Source organism: Strongylocentrotus purpuratus, unplaced genomic scaffold (genome assembly GCF_000002235.5).
Source record: "Strongylocentrotus purpuratus isolate Spur 01 unplaced genomic scaffold, Spur_5.0 spur5_scaffold_7, whole genome shotgun sequence".
NCBI classification, from domain to species: Eukaryota; Metazoa; Echinodermata; class Echinoidea; order Camarodonta; family Strongylocentrotidae; genus Strongylocentrotus; species Strongylocentrotus purpuratus.
The window spans coordinates 5,554,147-5,572,112 of NW_022145613.1; the positions used below are offsets into that span (position 1 = coordinate 5,554,147).

At 38.0% G+C, this 17,966-nt stretch overlaps 1 protein-coding gene across 1 annotated transcript in view; it reads right to left on the reverse strand.

The window, feature by feature from the left end:
- Nucleotides 1–17,966, reverse strand: part of LOC100890076 (low-density lipoprotein receptor-related protein 2) — a 41,356-nt gene that overhangs the window by 4,718 nt on the left and 18,672 nt on the right. Inside the window, exons 13-37 of the mRNA XM_030974829.1 lie at nucleotides 17,607–17,729; nucleotides 16,935–17,066; nucleotides 16,180–16,438; nucleotides 15,619–15,747; nucleotides 14,956–15,126; nucleotides 14,223–14,452; nucleotides 13,279–13,527; nucleotides 12,694–12,810; nucleotides 12,133–12,255; nucleotides 11,473–11,595; nucleotides 10,786–10,908; nucleotides 9,967–10,083; nucleotides 9,561–9,677; nucleotides 8,665–8,784; nucleotides 8,028–8,165; nucleotides 7,399–7,524; nucleotides 6,770–6,892; nucleotides 5,361–5,486; nucleotides 4,503–4,634; nucleotides 4,162–4,290; nucleotides 3,435–3,576; nucleotides 2,719–2,910; nucleotides 1,782–2,005; nucleotides 1,229–1,420; nucleotides 284–430 (exon numbers count right to left, since the gene is read on the reverse strand). Of these exons, the coding sequence (XP_030830689.1) occupies nucleotides 284–430; nucleotides 1,229–1,420; nucleotides 1,782–2,005; nucleotides 2,719–2,910; nucleotides 3,435–3,576; nucleotides 4,162–4,290; nucleotides 4,503–4,634; nucleotides 5,361–5,486; nucleotides 6,770–6,892; nucleotides 7,399–7,524; nucleotides 8,028–8,165; nucleotides 8,665–8,784; nucleotides 9,561–9,677; nucleotides 9,967–10,083; nucleotides 10,786–10,908; nucleotides 11,473–11,595; nucleotides 12,133–12,255; nucleotides 12,694–12,810; nucleotides 13,279–13,527; nucleotides 14,223–14,452; nucleotides 14,956–15,126; nucleotides 15,619–15,747; nucleotides 16,180–16,438; nucleotides 16,935–17,066; nucleotides 17,607–17,729 (3,804 nt within the window). The remainder of the gene's footprint in view (nucleotides 1–283; nucleotides 431–1,228; nucleotides 1,421–1,781; nucleotides 2,006–2,718; nucleotides 2,911–3,434; nucleotides 3,577–4,161; nucleotides 4,291–4,502; nucleotides 4,635–5,360; nucleotides 5,487–6,769; nucleotides 6,893–7,398; nucleotides 7,525–8,027; nucleotides 8,166–8,664; nucleotides 8,785–9,560; nucleotides 9,678–9,966; nucleotides 10,084–10,785; nucleotides 10,909–11,472; nucleotides 11,596–12,132; nucleotides 12,256–12,693; nucleotides 12,811–13,278; nucleotides 13,528–14,222; nucleotides 14,453–14,955; nucleotides 15,127–15,618; nucleotides 15,748–16,179; nucleotides 16,439–16,934; nucleotides 17,067–17,606; nucleotides 17,730–17,966) is intronic.

The window sequence follows — 17,966 nt, forward strand, 5'->3', positions numbered from 1 at the left end:
TGAAAACGGGACACACAGGAGACAAAAAGAGATAAATGCAAAAGGGGGAAAGGAAGAAATAGAGGAGGAATAAGAAAAGTAGGAAAGAGAAGAGGAAAAGAGAAGATGAAATAGATGAAGAAACGGAAAAGGAAGGAGAAGAAGAGGTTGAAGAAGGAGAAGAAGAAGGAGAAGAAGAAGAAGAAGAATAAGAAGAAGAAGAAAGAAAAAAAGAAGAAGAGAAAAGAAGAAGAAGAATGAAGAGGAAAAGAAGAAGAGTATGAGTATGAAGCCTTAAGCTCACCGCTCATGCATATTGTTGAGCTGCCAGTCTGGAAGGAGTCACCATCCGGGCATCCACATGCGAATCCTCTAGTCCGTGTGCTACCATCTCTGACAGGTATCAGGAAACAAATATGGCTGCACGGGCTATCCTCACAACGATTGACAACTGTAAAGAGAAAAATGAACAATGAAGCTCAATGGTGAACATTTTTATTTTGTCCCTCTCGTATTTATTCCTTTCTTCTATCTATATGTGTAGTAGTGGTTATTTTACCTGACTGCTAAGAAAGCATAAATGCTTGTTAGTAAGCAACCAGAGGACCGACGGCTTTAGGTACTCTCCGAAAGACCTAATAATGATGATTAAAATGCCTTACCAAAGGGCACTAGCGCATCGCCTTGGTTTAAAACCTGGGTAGCAGGATTACGAGACCACTGCTCTACCAACTGAGCTATCGCGCCTCCTCGATCTATTCCATCCATCCATCTATTCATCCATCTATTTATCTATCTATTCATCTAACCATCCATCTATCTATCCAACTAACTAAATAGATATATCGATGACTATTGATCTATAAATGAATCTATTAATCTGTCTTTTTATAGTTTCCAATATTTTATCTGTTCATCCGTCCATCTTGATCTATTCCACTGTTCCCATGGGAATATAATCATATTACAACCGTTTTAAGATACCCCTGATAAAGATGACTGTAAAATAAAAACATGGTCAGCCCCGAAAATAAAATCCATCTTTCATACAAAGATAACAGTATCATCAAATGCTACGGGGTTGAATTTATATTTAGAATTGTTGCAGAGTATTTCTCTGATGTAAATGGTCATTTTGAAACGTACACTGTACATCTAAAATGTGTGATTTATAAAATAGACAGTATACAATACCACTTTTATTTTATTCATCTAGCACCTTATTCCCCACCCTGTCATGTCAACCTACCGTCGTTGAGGTTGTATCTCTGTTCCTGGTAAAGCTTCAGACCGCTTGGTTCATTGATGTTGGGGATCTCAGTGACGGAGACACCACGTCCCAGCTTGTCCAGTCGACGGATCTCCCCCTCAGCGCCCAGTGCAGCGGTAGTGAAGAAGATGTTAGCCTCAAAGACATCCAACTGTCTGGGCCTGTTCAAGGCTGCATCGGAGGAAGAAAAAAGAAAGGAAAAGATAAAGAAGAAGAAGAAGAATAGTAATGGTTCAAGACAGCAAGATACGATCAAAATAAAGGTCCAGACATCAGCCTATATAAATGACATTTTAGTATCAATCAAACTCAGCTAAGTTAAATAGAACTTTCTCACATTATATGAACATGACCGCAACTACTTAAAATATCAACATAAGGTTATTAAATGTCACCATTTGAAATATGCAACATAAAACTGACATAATTAAGTGATCTGAACATCTGGTTATACAGTAAGGTATTTTGAATTGATTTTTTCCAAAATAGTTGCGAGCGTGTTAAGGGAAGATCAATATCAAATTGAACTTACTCGAAGCTGCTCTCAAGACCTTCCTGTTGCTTCCATCCCAGTTCATTGACTCGATGGCGTTCCTGCTTTGATCACACCAGTATACCATGTCATTGTTGGCAAAGTCGATGGCCAAACCAGTCGGCATCTCGATCGAAGTGTCCACAAGGACCTGACGTCCATCGCCATTCATCCAGACCATCTCAATTTTGGGCGTGGAACCGATGTCTGACCAATAGAGGATTCTGGTGGACATGAAAAGTGGTTTGTTTTTATGAAATAACTTGTTTTGATTAATAATTTGTTATAATCGTACAATAGTTTTATTAAATTAAGAAAAAGTTCATACACGCCTTGCGACTCAGGTGAAGTAAACGGGTACCAAGTAGACAAAAATACTGTAATTCTTGGGCGTTTAATCATAAAAGCATTCAATTCAGAAGAGTATGAATTATGTCTTAATATATCAATCATATTTCTTCAATTCCTATTATTTGTTTACCGACACGCATACAATGCTTATGTCTATCACTGGAACATAAATAATATTTGGAATGTATTCTATGAAACGATAGCGACGTAAACACTTAGCACTTGTAACATGTAACATAACAAAGTCGGATGAAAACGTTCATTTGTTATTGTGTCCATTGCCCTACAACTATTTCATTTGTAACAACTGATGTCACGATGTTTGTTTGTTTTACCGATATGTCACAACATGTACTTTGTTCAAATATATTGTTTCGTTCTTGCTCAATGATTGAATACAATTTTTCTTTGGAAAAACAAACAAAAATCATTTTCTATTATTTCCCTTCCATTTATTATGTGGAGGTAAATTTTACAATTGCGGCCCTAAACCATTTCCTTTGATTGATGAGAGGGATTCGGCATCAACCATCTGAAGTTTTCACTACTAACACAAAATTGCCTATTTTATAATCAGTCTTCTTACCCCATGCGTGGGTTGACGGCTAGGGCGGATGGCATCTCGATACCATCCTCCACCAGAGCACGACGGTAACGCCCATCAAGCGTTGCCGTGGAGATGGAGAGGGAGGGGTGATGGCCGTCCCTCTTCTTCCTTCTAGCTTCGATATTATCACCTTCCTCTGACTCCTCACCCAGGTCGGTCCAGTAAAGGTTTCTGAGACATGATCAAGGAAAAAAAATGTTTGAAATTGCATATTCAATTCACACTTAGACTGAACATATTTGGATTATTTGATCAAGTCACTTAGGTAGAATAATAAATGACTTTCATCATACGTTATTTAAGCTTTTATATTTTCAAGTGATCAGGGCATAGATTTTTAAGAGCTAAATAACATTGATCCGCATTTCTTCTTCAAATTGACACAATAATATTATTTTTATATTCTTGGTACTTTTTTTTCTTCTAATAAACAGTACTGCTCTTGAAAAGAATAAACTTAGTATCAAGAAACTATCTTTGTAAGGCCTAATTAATACACATTTTGTGTTAATGGTGAACAATAATTTCAAACTTCTTTAAGTGCTCCCAATTGGAGATTTTAATTCTTTTTTTCCCTCCAAAATTCTTGGCGTCAAAATACGCATCATGATTCTACAGAAATGGGTTTTGCTTATGCAGATATTGAGTAAAAAAATTGATATATTTGAGGCGTGTCATGCATTGGCTTATCTTACCCTCCAAACCAGTCTACAGCCAACTCCTGAGGGCGGTAGACATTTAACAGTGGTAGTTCATCGGGTACTGCAGACTCATCACTGGTTGGTATGTAGGCTCGCATCAGGCCTGGGATAGCAGGGTCTATCCAGTAGACCACACCTACGAGAGAAACAACGAGAAACAACAAGAAATTACGAGAAATAATGAGAAACAACGAGAAATAATGAGAAACAACGAGAAATAACGAGAATTAACGAGAAATAGCGAGAAAGGCAAATTGTTATAGTGTATACCATGAGGAGACTCAAATGTAGATTTTACTTCTCTGTCAAAGGGGAGGGTTGTTAGAGCATTTTTAAATTATGGGGAAGCTTAACGCATGTTAAGCTGGCCAGGCTACATCCAGATAATTATACACCCGAAAAATGCTTAAGTGGATACGACAGGTAATATTTAGCATGGGTCAGCAAGCCTAGTCATCTTATTAGCTCTACCTATTATTGTGGGTCACTTTTTGTATTTATTATCATTTCATCAGGTCTGTGGAGCGTTATGAATTCTTTATCCTGTCCATTAGAGCACTCGTTAGACAATATTGCTTGATATTTTTTGTAATATAAAGCTTGAAACCCCAATCCACTAAAAATGTGCACAAAATAATCATATTTGCTCGTCCATTATTACATTCTAGTTGCCCCGCACAAGAAAAAAAAAACAGGTTTGTAGATTCCAAACATATCATACCTCTATCAAAATTATAATCGAGGGACCGGATGATCCCTTGTGTGGTGAGAAGTACTCCATAGTTCTTTGTTGCGTCGTCATAGTAACGGACCTCATCATCCTCACCAAAGAAGAACTGCGGTCTGGCCCCTGATCAGAATCACAAAACAAAAATGTTATTGCAATCATCTGTTTATCCGTCTGTCTCTTTCCATATAGTGATTCAAGTTAACCAAAACTGTCTTTTATCGATTATGTGAAACATTTTCTTCATCGTTGCATCGTTTCAAAAATTCTAATCCAAGAACCATTATTATATTTTCAAATCTGATGTATATATCCATCAAAGTTTTGTAACTTACCTACAGCCTTGCAGTCTTGACCTCTTAAGATGACCCCATCATCAACGTATCCCTCAGAGCAGGTACATTCATAGGACCCCTTCGTGTTAGAACACTGCTGTTGACACGGGTTGTCCAAGCACTCATCAATATCTGCAAGTACACACAAAATAGTATCAAGCATATTTAACATCAATACAGTAAGCATATTTCGCTGCATTACTTTTTGCTGTCTTGGAAGGAGGAGAAGAATTAGGAGAAGAATGAGAAGAAGAAGGAAAAGAATATACATAGGACATCTAGGTGTTAAAACATTGCTGTTTATAGGGGTTGTCTAAGCACTCATTGATATATGTACGTTCACACAAATACATTCTCTATAAGTAAGTAAGTAAGTAAGTACAATCAGCAAGTAAATTTAGCATTGAATCTACTCTTTGATACCTACAAATAAATGAACTAAATAATACTTACTTACACATGCTTTTACAAATTCTGATCTTTTGATTTTAACCTTTTCGTAATTTAGTTTACGTTTCTTATTACACAGCTGTTCTTTCTATTATGCTGTATTAAATGTGTTAGAATGACATTTATTATGATGTTAGGTTTAAAAATGGTTTCATGAACTCTTCAGGTAGATCAAGCCCAAGCTACATCAGTCTTTTTTTTCTCCAAAAGAGAACATTATAAAGAAGCTGGATTTTACAGAAGATTTTGTAAATATTTCAAACTATATTATTCTTTTTATTCAAAGTGCACTATCATATCTGTACGCGATGTAAATCTATCTTCATCCATCAATTTAGCATCTGGTTGGATAAGTAGTTCTACAATCAGTCCATCTTTATCCTTCCATCTTGTATCAAGTTTTCTTACCTTCACATCCTGTTCTATCTTCAGCTAGCTGATGTCCATCTGCGCATGAGCAGTAATAGCCCATATCCAACTCATTGCATTGCTCCTGACAGCCGCCATTGTTTTCCGCACAACTACCAGAATCGTCTGAAAGAACATAAAATGAGAATGAACACGATCACAAACACTTCCAAGATGGAGCAATTTCAACAACTTGTTGTATGTCTCAAGTTAAAGGTAATACAAAGTTTTGGGAAATTTTGAAAATGGCCAGATAGCAATTCTTTAAAATGTTGATATATTTGGATGCCCCTAGAAAGTTAGCCCCTAAAACACTTCTGCTTTCGAGAAAAATTGAATATCAAAGTTACCGGTGCTCCCGGTAAATTTTGATAAATTTCAAATAGCGCCTTTACGGCCACCAATGGTAGCTGCGACCATGAAAATCTCAGAATATGCAGTTGTGATATATAATTTTCAAACGGGGATAGCCAACCGGTCGATTTTAGTCAAGAAACATAATTTCAAAGCTAAATTAATATCCTGACCTTCAGAGGAACTATACAACATAAAGAGTTTTTTATTTACAATTTCATCACTTAACCCTATTTAGCCCGGGGGGGGGGGGCTTGAGAAGCCCCCCCCCCCCTCGACATTTTTCGCGATAATTTTTTAACGCAAGAAAATCTTGCACTGAAATTTTGTGACTTTTTTCTTTCGAGTCTTGCGCAACTTTTGAAAGAAATTTTTCGAAAATCGGACCTACCATTACAAAGGCACGTGTCCTTTTGTCTTCGCATGTCAGCCCGAAAATCGCTCATCTTTGTGATTTGTGTACAAAACATATGGAAATCTCATTTTTCAATTAAAGAGGTTAAACATTGGTTATTTGGTCTTGTTTAGATTCAAAACAATAGATAACATAAGGAATAACCCTGGTTTTTCAAATTTTTGTAGTATTATTATTCCAAATTGTCTAACAAATATATGTAGTGAGAAAGAATGCTTAAATATGAATAATGTCTGATTTATGGGCAAAAATGTGAATTTAATGACCTTATTTGCATAAATTACCATAAATATGCAAATGAGTGAATTTTTCAAAAAAATTGAAATTACCATAGTATTCTATACACTTCACTTGACATGCATGCAAATTTTCGCGGCGATCGGGCGTTTCACGGCCGAGATCATAGGGGGGGCCTTAGAAGCCCCCCCCCCCCCCGGGCTATGCAGTTTCAAAATAGCCCGGGCTAAATAGGGTTAAGATTCGATTTCAACCTCGACAACGATCACTGAATATGGTAGGATCGCACATGCTTCCAATATGTTCATACCAACACTTTGTATTACATTTAAGGTTATCAAATATGCCAATGTAATGTTTTTTCTGGTACAATTCTTGTAAAATGCAAAAAGACTTTACTTACAGCAGCCATATTCATCTGATTGGTCTCCACAATCGTCTTCAAGATCACACACATATTCCTGAGGGATACAGTTCTTGTTGATACACTTAAATTCCTCTGTTGTACACTGCCTCACCTCCTCACCTAGACAAACGAGAGAAAATAGCACCAATTTTACAACATGGTAATGGGCAAGTATCCCATCAAATTAAACTATGAATATCCGTAAATAGGAGTCGTGTTTCATCCTTTATTGATTCTGTTTTAATAAATTCACGTCTTCAAATAAAAAATCGAATGTGGTGATGACTTTAGTAAAATAAATGCAAACAAAAGGCGGGTGACTTTAATTGAACTTCAAACTTATGAAAGTTACAGCAACAACTTCAACCGATGGCACTTTCATCAGGTCTACAAAGAGGATTTACATGTACAACAAAATATGCAGTAGCAACTACCTACTTAGAAAGACCACCAGTCTCTTGAACAGTGTTTAATGTTGAAACCTGTAATCTGTACAAAATAACCGCCTGCTTAAGGAGACAACATTTTGTCTTTTTTTAGTGGGTTTTGATGCTGTGACTGTATCGAGTTGCAACACAGCCATAGGCAGCATCAAAGGTGTAAAAGATGGAGAATATAATACTTACAGAAATCGTGGTTGTTTTCATCACTAGCATCACCGCATGTATCGACGCCATCGCAGAGACCACTGCGAGGTATGCAGAATCCATTGTCACAACGCCATCTTTCTTCTGGATCACACGGTATAGAGGCTAGGGAAGAAAATAATCAGAAAGAATGTCTTCATGTCTCTCAAGAACAAGGATATAGTTGTACAGTGGTACAATTTTGATTTTTCTGATAACTAAAAAACACTTGTGTATTTATACGGAGTCCTCAAAAGCATGACTTGAAACCTTAGACCCAATATATATCAGTATTATGTTCAAAGCCAATTTTGAGTTCTTAATGAAATTTCATTTCAAGAAAACCACATGTAGTAGATGGATTGTTCGGACCAGAACAGTTTAAACAAACAAAAGCATTTCCTAGTCTTTTTAATCTTCAAGAGACAAACATTAAATCCCGTCTGCACTAGTTTGGCTAGGGGATTAGACCTCTCTGCAAGGTCACTACAGGTGGTTATCTTATCAAATCAGCTCTCAATTATAATAAGGAAAAGAGGACCATGGGGACCAACAGGCACTGATTAGGCATTGTTTGGTATATAGAGGGCGCAAGTAGCTATAAGTAGTGCAGCGGGGCTTTAACTTACAGCATAGAGACAGGGTCTCATCGCTGCCGTCCGGGCAATCATCCGTCCCATCGCACCGCCAATCAAGAGGGAGACAAACCGTATCATCACAGGTGAACTGGTTGGGGTAGCAGTACAACCCTTGAGGTAGACGGGTAGCTGGGGAAAGAAATTGAGGAGAGTAAGACGATCAGACATAATACACGATTCACCTGGAGGTGATCTTACACTGCTCACTAAATAACTTGCAGTCCATTCCCACTGCATTTCTACGTTATGATCTGCATCTCAAACTAAATGGTCCATGCATTATAATTGCTGTAAATATACCTATCTATATACTTTATCTTTCCTTTGTTATGCAAATATTTGTGTGTGTGTCTCTCTTCATCAAAATGGGTCGTGGCTGGGTTTCAAGGATGTTTTTGCAAGTCTGTCATGGGATCCATCCATCTATCCAATCATCCATCCATCCTTCTATCAAACCATTCCCTTCTTTTAAATTACATTAATCGCGTATATTTTCTTTGTTTCGTATATTTTCTTTATTTGGTATATGGCTTATCGACTTCCAAGAGTTTCTCCCTCCTCTCTATTTATCACACGATCCTGGGCCCTGATTCACAAAAGTTATGATTAATTATGAATCTATACTTACGACAGTTGACTTCATCAGATGAGTCTTGGCATTGGCTAGTTCCATCACACACAAACTGCTCGTCAATACAGTGGCCACTGTCACACTGAAACTGGGTTGGGAAGTAGCACATTCGTTCCGCTATAAAAGAGAACAATATGGGGGACATCGTATAAGGACTCTTTTTTAAAGTTGGGTCATGCAGTCATGTCAATATTTCCATACAAGAGATGACCACCTACTAGGTCGTACACACGAAACGTATTTACTTGTCATGTCTTTATAATTTAATGGATATACGACAGTCTGAAAAAAGGGGAAATAGTAATATATAAATAACTCGTTGAAAGTCTTAACAAATTATTAAACTGTCTCTAGTCGTGACCATATAGATCTCCCGATTGCCCCTACTGCAGCGTATATCTCTTGCACTTTATGAATATAAATATTGTCCTCTCTTAACACGGCACAGATTAGTTTTGACCTAAGCATTTTGTTGTTGATGCGTACATCCCACCGCTGCCATGTTAAAAGATGGTTAATATTCACAAGCTGAATATTGGGATCCAAGAGGGAGAGAGATGGAAAGGGAAAGGAAAAGTAAGAGGGAAAGGGAAAGTAAGAGGGAAAGGGAAAGAGAAAGTGAAAGGGAAAGAGAAAGAGAAAAAGAAAGGGAAAGGGAAAGAGAAAGAGAAAAAAAGAGGAAAGAGAAAGTGAAAGGGAAAGAGAAAAGGAATAGAAAGAAGGTAAGGGAGAGAAAGAGAGATAGAAAGAGGAATTGAGAGAATTAAGACATGAATATAAATTGGCAGAAAGAGAAAAAGAGACAGAGAGAGACAGAGAGAGAGACACATAGAGAGAGACAGAGAGAGAGAGAGAGAGAGAGAGTGAGTGAAAGAGAAAGAAACAGTACTTACGGCAAGCAACCTCATCTTCTCCACCAGGACAATCTTCCTCGAAGTCACAGACAAATCTAGACGGGATGCACTTGTTGGAAAGGCAACGGAACTCGCTCTCTGAACACTGCCTGAAAGCTGTAAATCACCATGAAATAAATGATATAACATTAACATTAACATTAACAATAATGATAATGATAACAATTTTCTTCAATTTCAAAATATAAATTATAATATTCAAATTGAAACGCGTAGTGGTCCTGATTAGCTAATTGACATAAAATTTCATACACTTACACAAGCTCATCTAAATTACATTGATTTTATGTTCAGAACGTAGAAGTAAAGTTTTAACAAAAGTATTACTTGTGCCAATTTGAGGAGGCATTGTTAATTTAATAAGACCTTTGTATTTAATACGTACTACAAGCTTGTTCATCTGAATTATCTCCGCAGTCATTGTCAAAGTCACACACCCAACGTTGAGGGACGCAACCTCCATCGGTGCACTGGAATTCACCAACCTCACAGGTGGCAGTGTCTACGAGAAGAAGAAAAAAACGAAATGTTTTATAAAATAGCAGTAAGTGGGCTATATGTTCTCAGAACATACATGTCAATTTTGTGAACGATGTTGACTTGACGCATAATATATGCACATAAGAGATAGGAGACTGCAAACTTGCGATTGATTTGGATCACTCGCAACTCTTTATAAGACGGGGCCCAGGAATAGATTTGTGGTTCTAGAGATGGGAATGATTAAATGATAGCACACTGGAAGAAACATGAATGTATAATCTGTAGAAGGAGGTCGGAGGATAGAAATCAGAACAAATACTTTTAGGTCAAATAGTGGGATTATCATACTTATTAATAAGATACTTATAAAGTTGATGATGACATTCCATTTTGAATAGCGCGAGCGAGTTTATGTTATAAGTCCCTATGTGCTTCAAGGTACTTCCAAATTTTCGTCTATAAGTTTCGTCAGCCTTTGCCAACGCACTTGGCATTTTAAGTAATAAATCCACCATCCATATATTTAAAATCCAGGTTGAGACATAGAAAATTGTTAAAATATTTGAAAAATACCAGGCTCATATACTAACTTAAGCACCCGGCGGAGATTCGAATATTTGAGGGTCAGAGTTATCATGGCTAAGTTAGGGTAGAGTTTCGAACCCTCGACCTCTCGATTGCGAGTCTTATGAATGAACCACTGACCCACGATGCTACTTACCACATTGTTCTTCATCAGAGTTATCACGGCAATCATCATAGCCATTGCACAAGGACCAGGACGGGACACAACGGTAGTTGGACACGCAGGAGAACCAACCGGTAGGGCAGGTTGTTTGGGACTCTGTAATCAATAAAGATAAAAGTTCATGTTAACATATTTACATTCTGCCCACCCTCTTTGGAAAGTATTTCACAATTGCTTAAAGAATGTCTTGTTATGCATCAATTTATCGAATAATTCCTTTTTTATCTCGATAAAAAATACCTGCTTTGTTTCCCAGATCGTTAAACAATCTAGTTTTACTTTTTTTGGTAATTATTATATAATGCAAAACAGTTAACAGTTAATATTCTCTTCACAAATGAAATAGGAACGCGGGTTTTGGATTAAGAAAACGCCGTGATGAAATGGAGCGGCTTATACTGTACAGAAATTTTTGTTGTATATCTAGATAAACGAAAACGTGTACAACTCGCGTTTCATTGTTCGTTTTGACGATCATAACACTTGGCATTTCTGTGAAACTGTTGTTGGTTTTGGGTTATGTAGTTCAAGAACGGCAGAATAAATCGTTAATGGAAACAAAGAAAACGTTAACGTTGTCATAATATGTGGCCATTGCACTTCTCAACGTCACCAATAAAAGTAATAATGGTAATAATAAAAGATTAAAGATCAACTTACGACACTCTCGTAGAGGTTCATCGCTTGCATCTCCGCAATCATTGTCCAGATCACACACCCATGTTTGTGGGATGCAATATCCTGTACCACACTGGAAATATCCTTCGGAACATTCTCTTTCAGCTAAGAAAGATAATTTTTAATATCAATACATAAGTAAGGGGTAGTGTAATTGAGACACATCAAGAAAGTACTTTATACTTGGCCCGACCATTTGAGCTGAACATTTGTGGGTTCAAATTTTAGTAGTTAACCATAGTAGTAACCGAATTTTAGCAACTTTGAAACCTGTAGAGGTTCTCTCTTCAGCGAAACACAAAGCGCCCGTTATTTTCCCCTTCAGGCTTTCTTAGTTTTTAATTTGTTCAATGTATAAACGTGACTCTCTTTAACAGATCAGGCTAAGCCCAACTACCGTACTGCGAGTCCAACTTTATATTTCATCCATGAAGATGAGACGATCCTGACTTTAATTTCATTACTTGAACATCACCTACATCATTATCATGTTTGAAAGATAGACCATTACTTTTAATGAATGGCACGTCGTACTCTCATCACTCATTGATCGACCTCTACGTTTATTTTCAGGTCAACTCATCTCTTTCATCACCAAATTTACAACGTATATCCTAATAAATATATATTCAGTGCACTTACCACACACGTCCTGTACTTCATCAGAGCTATCCGGACAGTCATCTTCACCATTACAAGCAAGAACATGGTTGATACATGATCCCGTCCTGCATCGGAATTCCCATGGCTGACATACTGTATTATCTGGAGAAAAAGAGTTACAGAGAAAAGAGAAAGAAGTTCTGTTATTCTATGTAAACTCTCTCTTCGTTTGCGACAATGGTCGTAAAATAAACAGTAGTAGCAATAAAGCATTCCGTGACAGACACACATTACGAATGTTTCTAATCTAGATTTCAGTTCCTCATCATGTCAAAGAATAATACCACTTGTAGGCGGGTGGGGGAGGTGTTAGCGCCAGCCGCCGCGGTCCACCCAGAAAAGAACATTTATGAAATTCAAATTGATTATACTCCGAGGGAACAGAATGCAGACGCTCCCCTTTCAAGATCTTGGAGGGCCTGCTTGATTCCTTAAAAATCATAGGTCGGCAAAATTCTGCCCCACCCCATCCTTTCTGACAAACCTGGATACGCCCCTGTAAGGATTCTTTCTAACGAAGCCGAGTAGGCCTATACTTACTGCAGTGTACTTCGTCCGATCCATCCAAACAATTGGCCTCTCCATTGCAGAGTTCGGTGGAGGAAACACAGGCCGTATCGTCGCACTGGAAGGTCCTGTCTGGGCAGTATCGTGTCGCTGTGATGAAAGGGAAGAAGGATAAGGTTAATATGATGCTATCTAGCTAGGTTTTCTAGATAGATTAGAGACATAAGAACGATGAAATTATTATAACATGTAAAGAAGGAGGTAGTTGGGGGGAGAGAGAGAGAGAGAGAGAGAGAAGGGAGAGAGAGAGAGGGTAGAAAGATAAATATAATCGAAGAAAGCGTAATGATAGTCAGCTACAAAGACAGAGAGGCAGAAAATATGCAAAGCAGTAATTCATCTCCTACCTTCACTTTGTGGACACTACAATTATATCGAAAATAATAATTTTTGATTTTAAGGAGAAACAAATTATTAAAAAACACCTTAATCGAGCATTGAATCCTTTTACTAGTCTTGTTGCTCAGAAAGGTCTTGTTAAATTTATAAACCCTTTCATTTTCATACAGGCATCACTCAACAACTGTTTTATTTTCCCTCTCTTTCTAGACAACTTACGACAATCCGTCGGCTCGTCAGACCCATCGGTGCAATCAGCCTCCGTATCACATCGCCATGACAACGGGATGCATTTCTCCTGGTTAGCGCACGCGAACTGGTTAGAAGAGCAGTCCACCAGACAGGTGACACGGTCCCGGTCAAGCACAAAGCTGTCCGGACAAGCACACGTGAAGGTCTGCCCACCAGGGGCAATGAGGCACATGTGTGAACAGCCCCCGTTGTTGTTTCCGCAGGGGTTAACGAGAGCTGATAGGGAGACAAGTGTGAACATTCCCATAATGTAAACATTAGTTCAGGACAAATTATATTGTAGATAACGAACAACCGAAAGTATGGATAATACCTTTTGTGTCTGTGTTTTTATTTTCATCGCCATTTCCACAAGTAAACATTGTTCATGATAAATTACATATTATATAAGCATTATAAATACGGAGGATAGCTAATTTTGGTGATATTTGACTAAATTCCACTTTTATTTCACAGGCATGACGTAGTCCATTCCTTTTAAATGTTCTTTGTCGAACAAATGAAAGTATTTCCAGATCAAAATAACTGACGAAATTCTTGGTGTCAATAAGTATTTAAAGAATGTTGTATATTCCACTCTGATTCATGTACGCTTTGTTCAGAAGACATATATACCAAAATACGTGATTATTTTTGGAAAGCCCCTTAACTCGTCGATTCTTGAAAGATTTTGAAAAATATGCCCTAAAAAATGACTTCATCTTTGGCATCCCAGGTGGAAATTAATTAAAGACATCCAATATTATATAACTATTTCAAACTACGGGAAAGGTTTTTACAATATGACCAACATTATAATCCTATCAAGAACTAAAGAAAGATTTCCGATAACACAGGACTAATTCTTAATTTGTTTTAATAAAACATATCATGTGAGTAAAGAATTTGATTGGTGATGAAAACAGCCGTACTTTGATCCTGTCGAAGTGGATGGTAGATGTGTATGTCCATGGGAAGCTGAAGGGTTTCCAGGTAATCCATTCCGTTTCGACCCGTCAGCTTGTTCACCCGATGCACGGTCCTGTGGTTCCAATCCGTCAGGTAAACGTAGTTCTCAAATATGGAGAGAGCAAACGGGTGCGCCAGCGGTGTGCCGCGCGTTATCACGAGGTGAAGGTTTGTGCCGTCCAGATTAGAAAATCTAGGATCCACAAAGAAAGAAAAACAGTGACAGATTAGTGTTTGGTGATTGAATATGGCTACGGCTGATCAAAAGCTTGAAGAAATAGATGAGATATCTCCTCATCAATGATCTCAAAACAACTTCGATAATCCATTGGCTTCACCAATTTTCTTGGGAATAGGAGGCAAGATGACAGCCTCTTGTAGCTTTATAACTAAAGAAAAAAAGACAATATCCATGGGAAAAGAAGGGTAGAAAATTTGATCTAGGAAAATATCTTATTGTCTTTTAATCCAAAAGAATTCGAATGGATGATATTTTTTTCACCTGCTCTTTTCGATGGCATCTGACATTGTCACTCTAAACATGTATCCATACATATCGAATACATTTGATCGCAAGCATGAGATATAGTAGAATAAGACATCGATTATATGCATTAATTTTCATAAAACCGTTCACATCTACAGTTTTTATGGCACATTGTTAGCTACAAATATATTGCTTCTTTCAACACTCACCCTATATGATTGAGATGAGCATCGCACCAATACAACCTCTCTGCAGCGTAGTCTATGGTCAGACCATTGGGGAAGACCATCTTGTTGTCATGGATACGGGTCTTATCCGTGCCATCCATGCCCACACGTCCAATATGGGCATCAAGACCCCAGTCTGTCCAGTAGACGTATCTGTAAATACAGACAGAGAATCAACACAGCATGTTATGGTTTCGGCAATTTATTCACGTTTCGAAGAAGGAAACGCAAAGAATGGATTTATATAAAAAAGGTTATTTTCATGAATTGTTCCGATTCTCTAAAGGAAACAAAACATCACTCGGAACGAAGCAAGAACGCGCCAAATAATCAGACTCTTTCAACTGAAAATATAAAATATTTGAGATGCGCATAAATAATATTGCTTGAAAAGGCGAACAGATTATTCCAAGCAAAAATCTCAGCGTTTAAAGGTGATTTCCCCTCCTCTCTCAAAAAGTGTCATTCCAAAACCCAAGCCCAATGAAATTGCTCATCATAAGTGGACAAGTGTGGTGTTTGGTTTTCTGGCTTGCTCCGAAATCCACCGGCATTGTGGTCTTAACTCTCCACATGTCCTACACAAGAATGAAACACTCTTTAACTCCAATCACAGAATTCGGAATAAGAACATGAATGTCTCACCCATGTTTAGGGTTGACCACCACAGCCCTCGGTTGGTCCATACCGGTGTAGACCAGGGTCTTTCTCTGACTCCCATCCAGCTCAGCTACCTCCATTACGTCGTTCACACTGTCCACCCAGTACAGCTTCCTGTTATACAAAGATAATGCGTTCACATTCAGTAACTTGATTTTACATAGTTTAATAGTCTAAGACTTGATGAACTGAAAGATTAGAATAACATTTTATTTCATTAATACGCCATTTTCACTTCCTCACCAATCGGTTTTAAACTTCCCCAATACAGCATTATGCAAATACAGGCATACGATCTTTTTAAACACCAACGTAATAGAGGACGTTCCCGAACAAGGAAATAGATAGAGAAAGTGTGAGAATGGGAAAAGGGAGGGGGAAATGAAAATAAAATGAAACGACCCTCCGTTCACACCCCCATCCCTTGATGGCCTTGTTTTCTCGTACTCTAACAAAAGACCTGCAGTGCTCCTCAAAAGATGCCCTTACCCCCATCAACGACCAGATCCATACGCTACGCCACATGTTTGGATATCAAACACTTACCTTCCAACCCAATCCACGGACATCCCCTCTCCACCGTTCACGAAGTCGTCGATGATGACCTCACGATCCGTTCCGTTCATCCACATACGAACGATGTGCGCCCGGAAGACGTCCAGTACGAAGAGACGACCTTCTCTGTAGTCGAAGTCGAGAGCGACTGCGCCTTGGAAGTCGTCTGCGATGAGATTGTAATCACGCCCATCGAGTGAGAGCGATCGAACGTAGTAAGAGTTGCTGAAGATTATCAGAGGGTCGATTCCTACGGTGACAAATAGAAGGGAAAGATTACAAAATGGTATAACAATAATAATAATATCCGTGAGAAGACAAAAAAAAACGCGTTCAAGCAGTCTGAAATCTTTTTTTTTTTTTAAAGCAGTGGTGTATCTAGGGTGGAGGGAGGGGGCACATTTTATTCACGACAAATTCGATTTTTAGCTCAAGAAGACATTAATACGACCATGATTCTTGATAGACTTATCTTTTGAAACGCTTCCTAAACTACTTTTTCGCTAAAACGATGTTTCGTCAAAAGACGTTTCCAACGACGTAAGGACGAGAGAAATTGAAATATTGTACGGTTTTAGCATAGTTTTCGTACGAAAACTTTTCGAAAAGTCACGTCATATAGCTATAGAATTATCCAGTACGCAATATCGTATAGCTCTAGGGGTATCGTACAAACATTGTATAGCTGAATCGTAAGAAATGTAGTATAGTTCTCTTCGTGTGAATGGGGTTATTTTGATGCTTACCTGAGTTGTGTTTACACGATTTTCCATCAGTCTCAAGTGTATAGCCGTCAACACACTTGCAGAGGTAGGATCCAACTGTGTTCTCACAAACCTGACTACAGAGCTCTGGCATATCCGAACACTCGTCAATTTCTAAAATAACAACATTAACAATATAAATTGTCATTATATTATAAATAGGTCATCTAGATAGAATCAATCCATTGTAATTTTCTCTCCTTTTTGAGCATCGTTGTATATTGTGATATGAGATTCCCCCACCCCCTCATTTGTAAAAGACATTGCTTCATACCATTTGGTTTTCATAGAGCGAATTTTGTTTTAAGTGAATTGGAACCTGGCTCAAGTGTAAAAAGATATTTCAGAAGAAAAAACAAAAAAAAATTAGTTTGAAGCAAATGGTTTATCTATGAATATGTCTGGGGAAAATGACTTACTTTTCCATATACAAGACATATGGATATTCGGTTGGCAAACGGACGGCATTCAAAACGTATTTGTATCATCATGCAAACATTCTGACTTTTCTAGTTCTATTTTCTTGTCGATATTCGGTTAGTACTGAAAATTCGGATAAACTTTGTGTCATAGCCCAAAATATTAAACGGTAACTGTAAGTGGCCATAAGGTCTCACTAAACTGCAATATTAGCATACACACATGCATACTTACCGGCACAAGTTCTTCTATCAGGGTTTAACCGGAAACCAGTGTCACAGGTACAGTAGTAGCTGTTTGCCGTGTTCACACAATCATGCTGGCACCCTGTGGCGTTGTTCTCACACTCGTTCACACCTGTTCGTATAAAAAGAGAATACACACAGATTTTAACTAAGCCCCTTTATATAAACCTCAGTCGCCCCGACAGAGTCCTTTTAAATCGGAAAAACATATTCCACGTGGGGCGATGTAGTTTAGTGCGGCCTGACTGATTAATTATTATTATTTTGTTCAAATATTCGTTCTTCTAATCAAAGACCTATATAATATATCCATACAGTTTGTTAGATGATGGGTAGCATTATTTTTGTT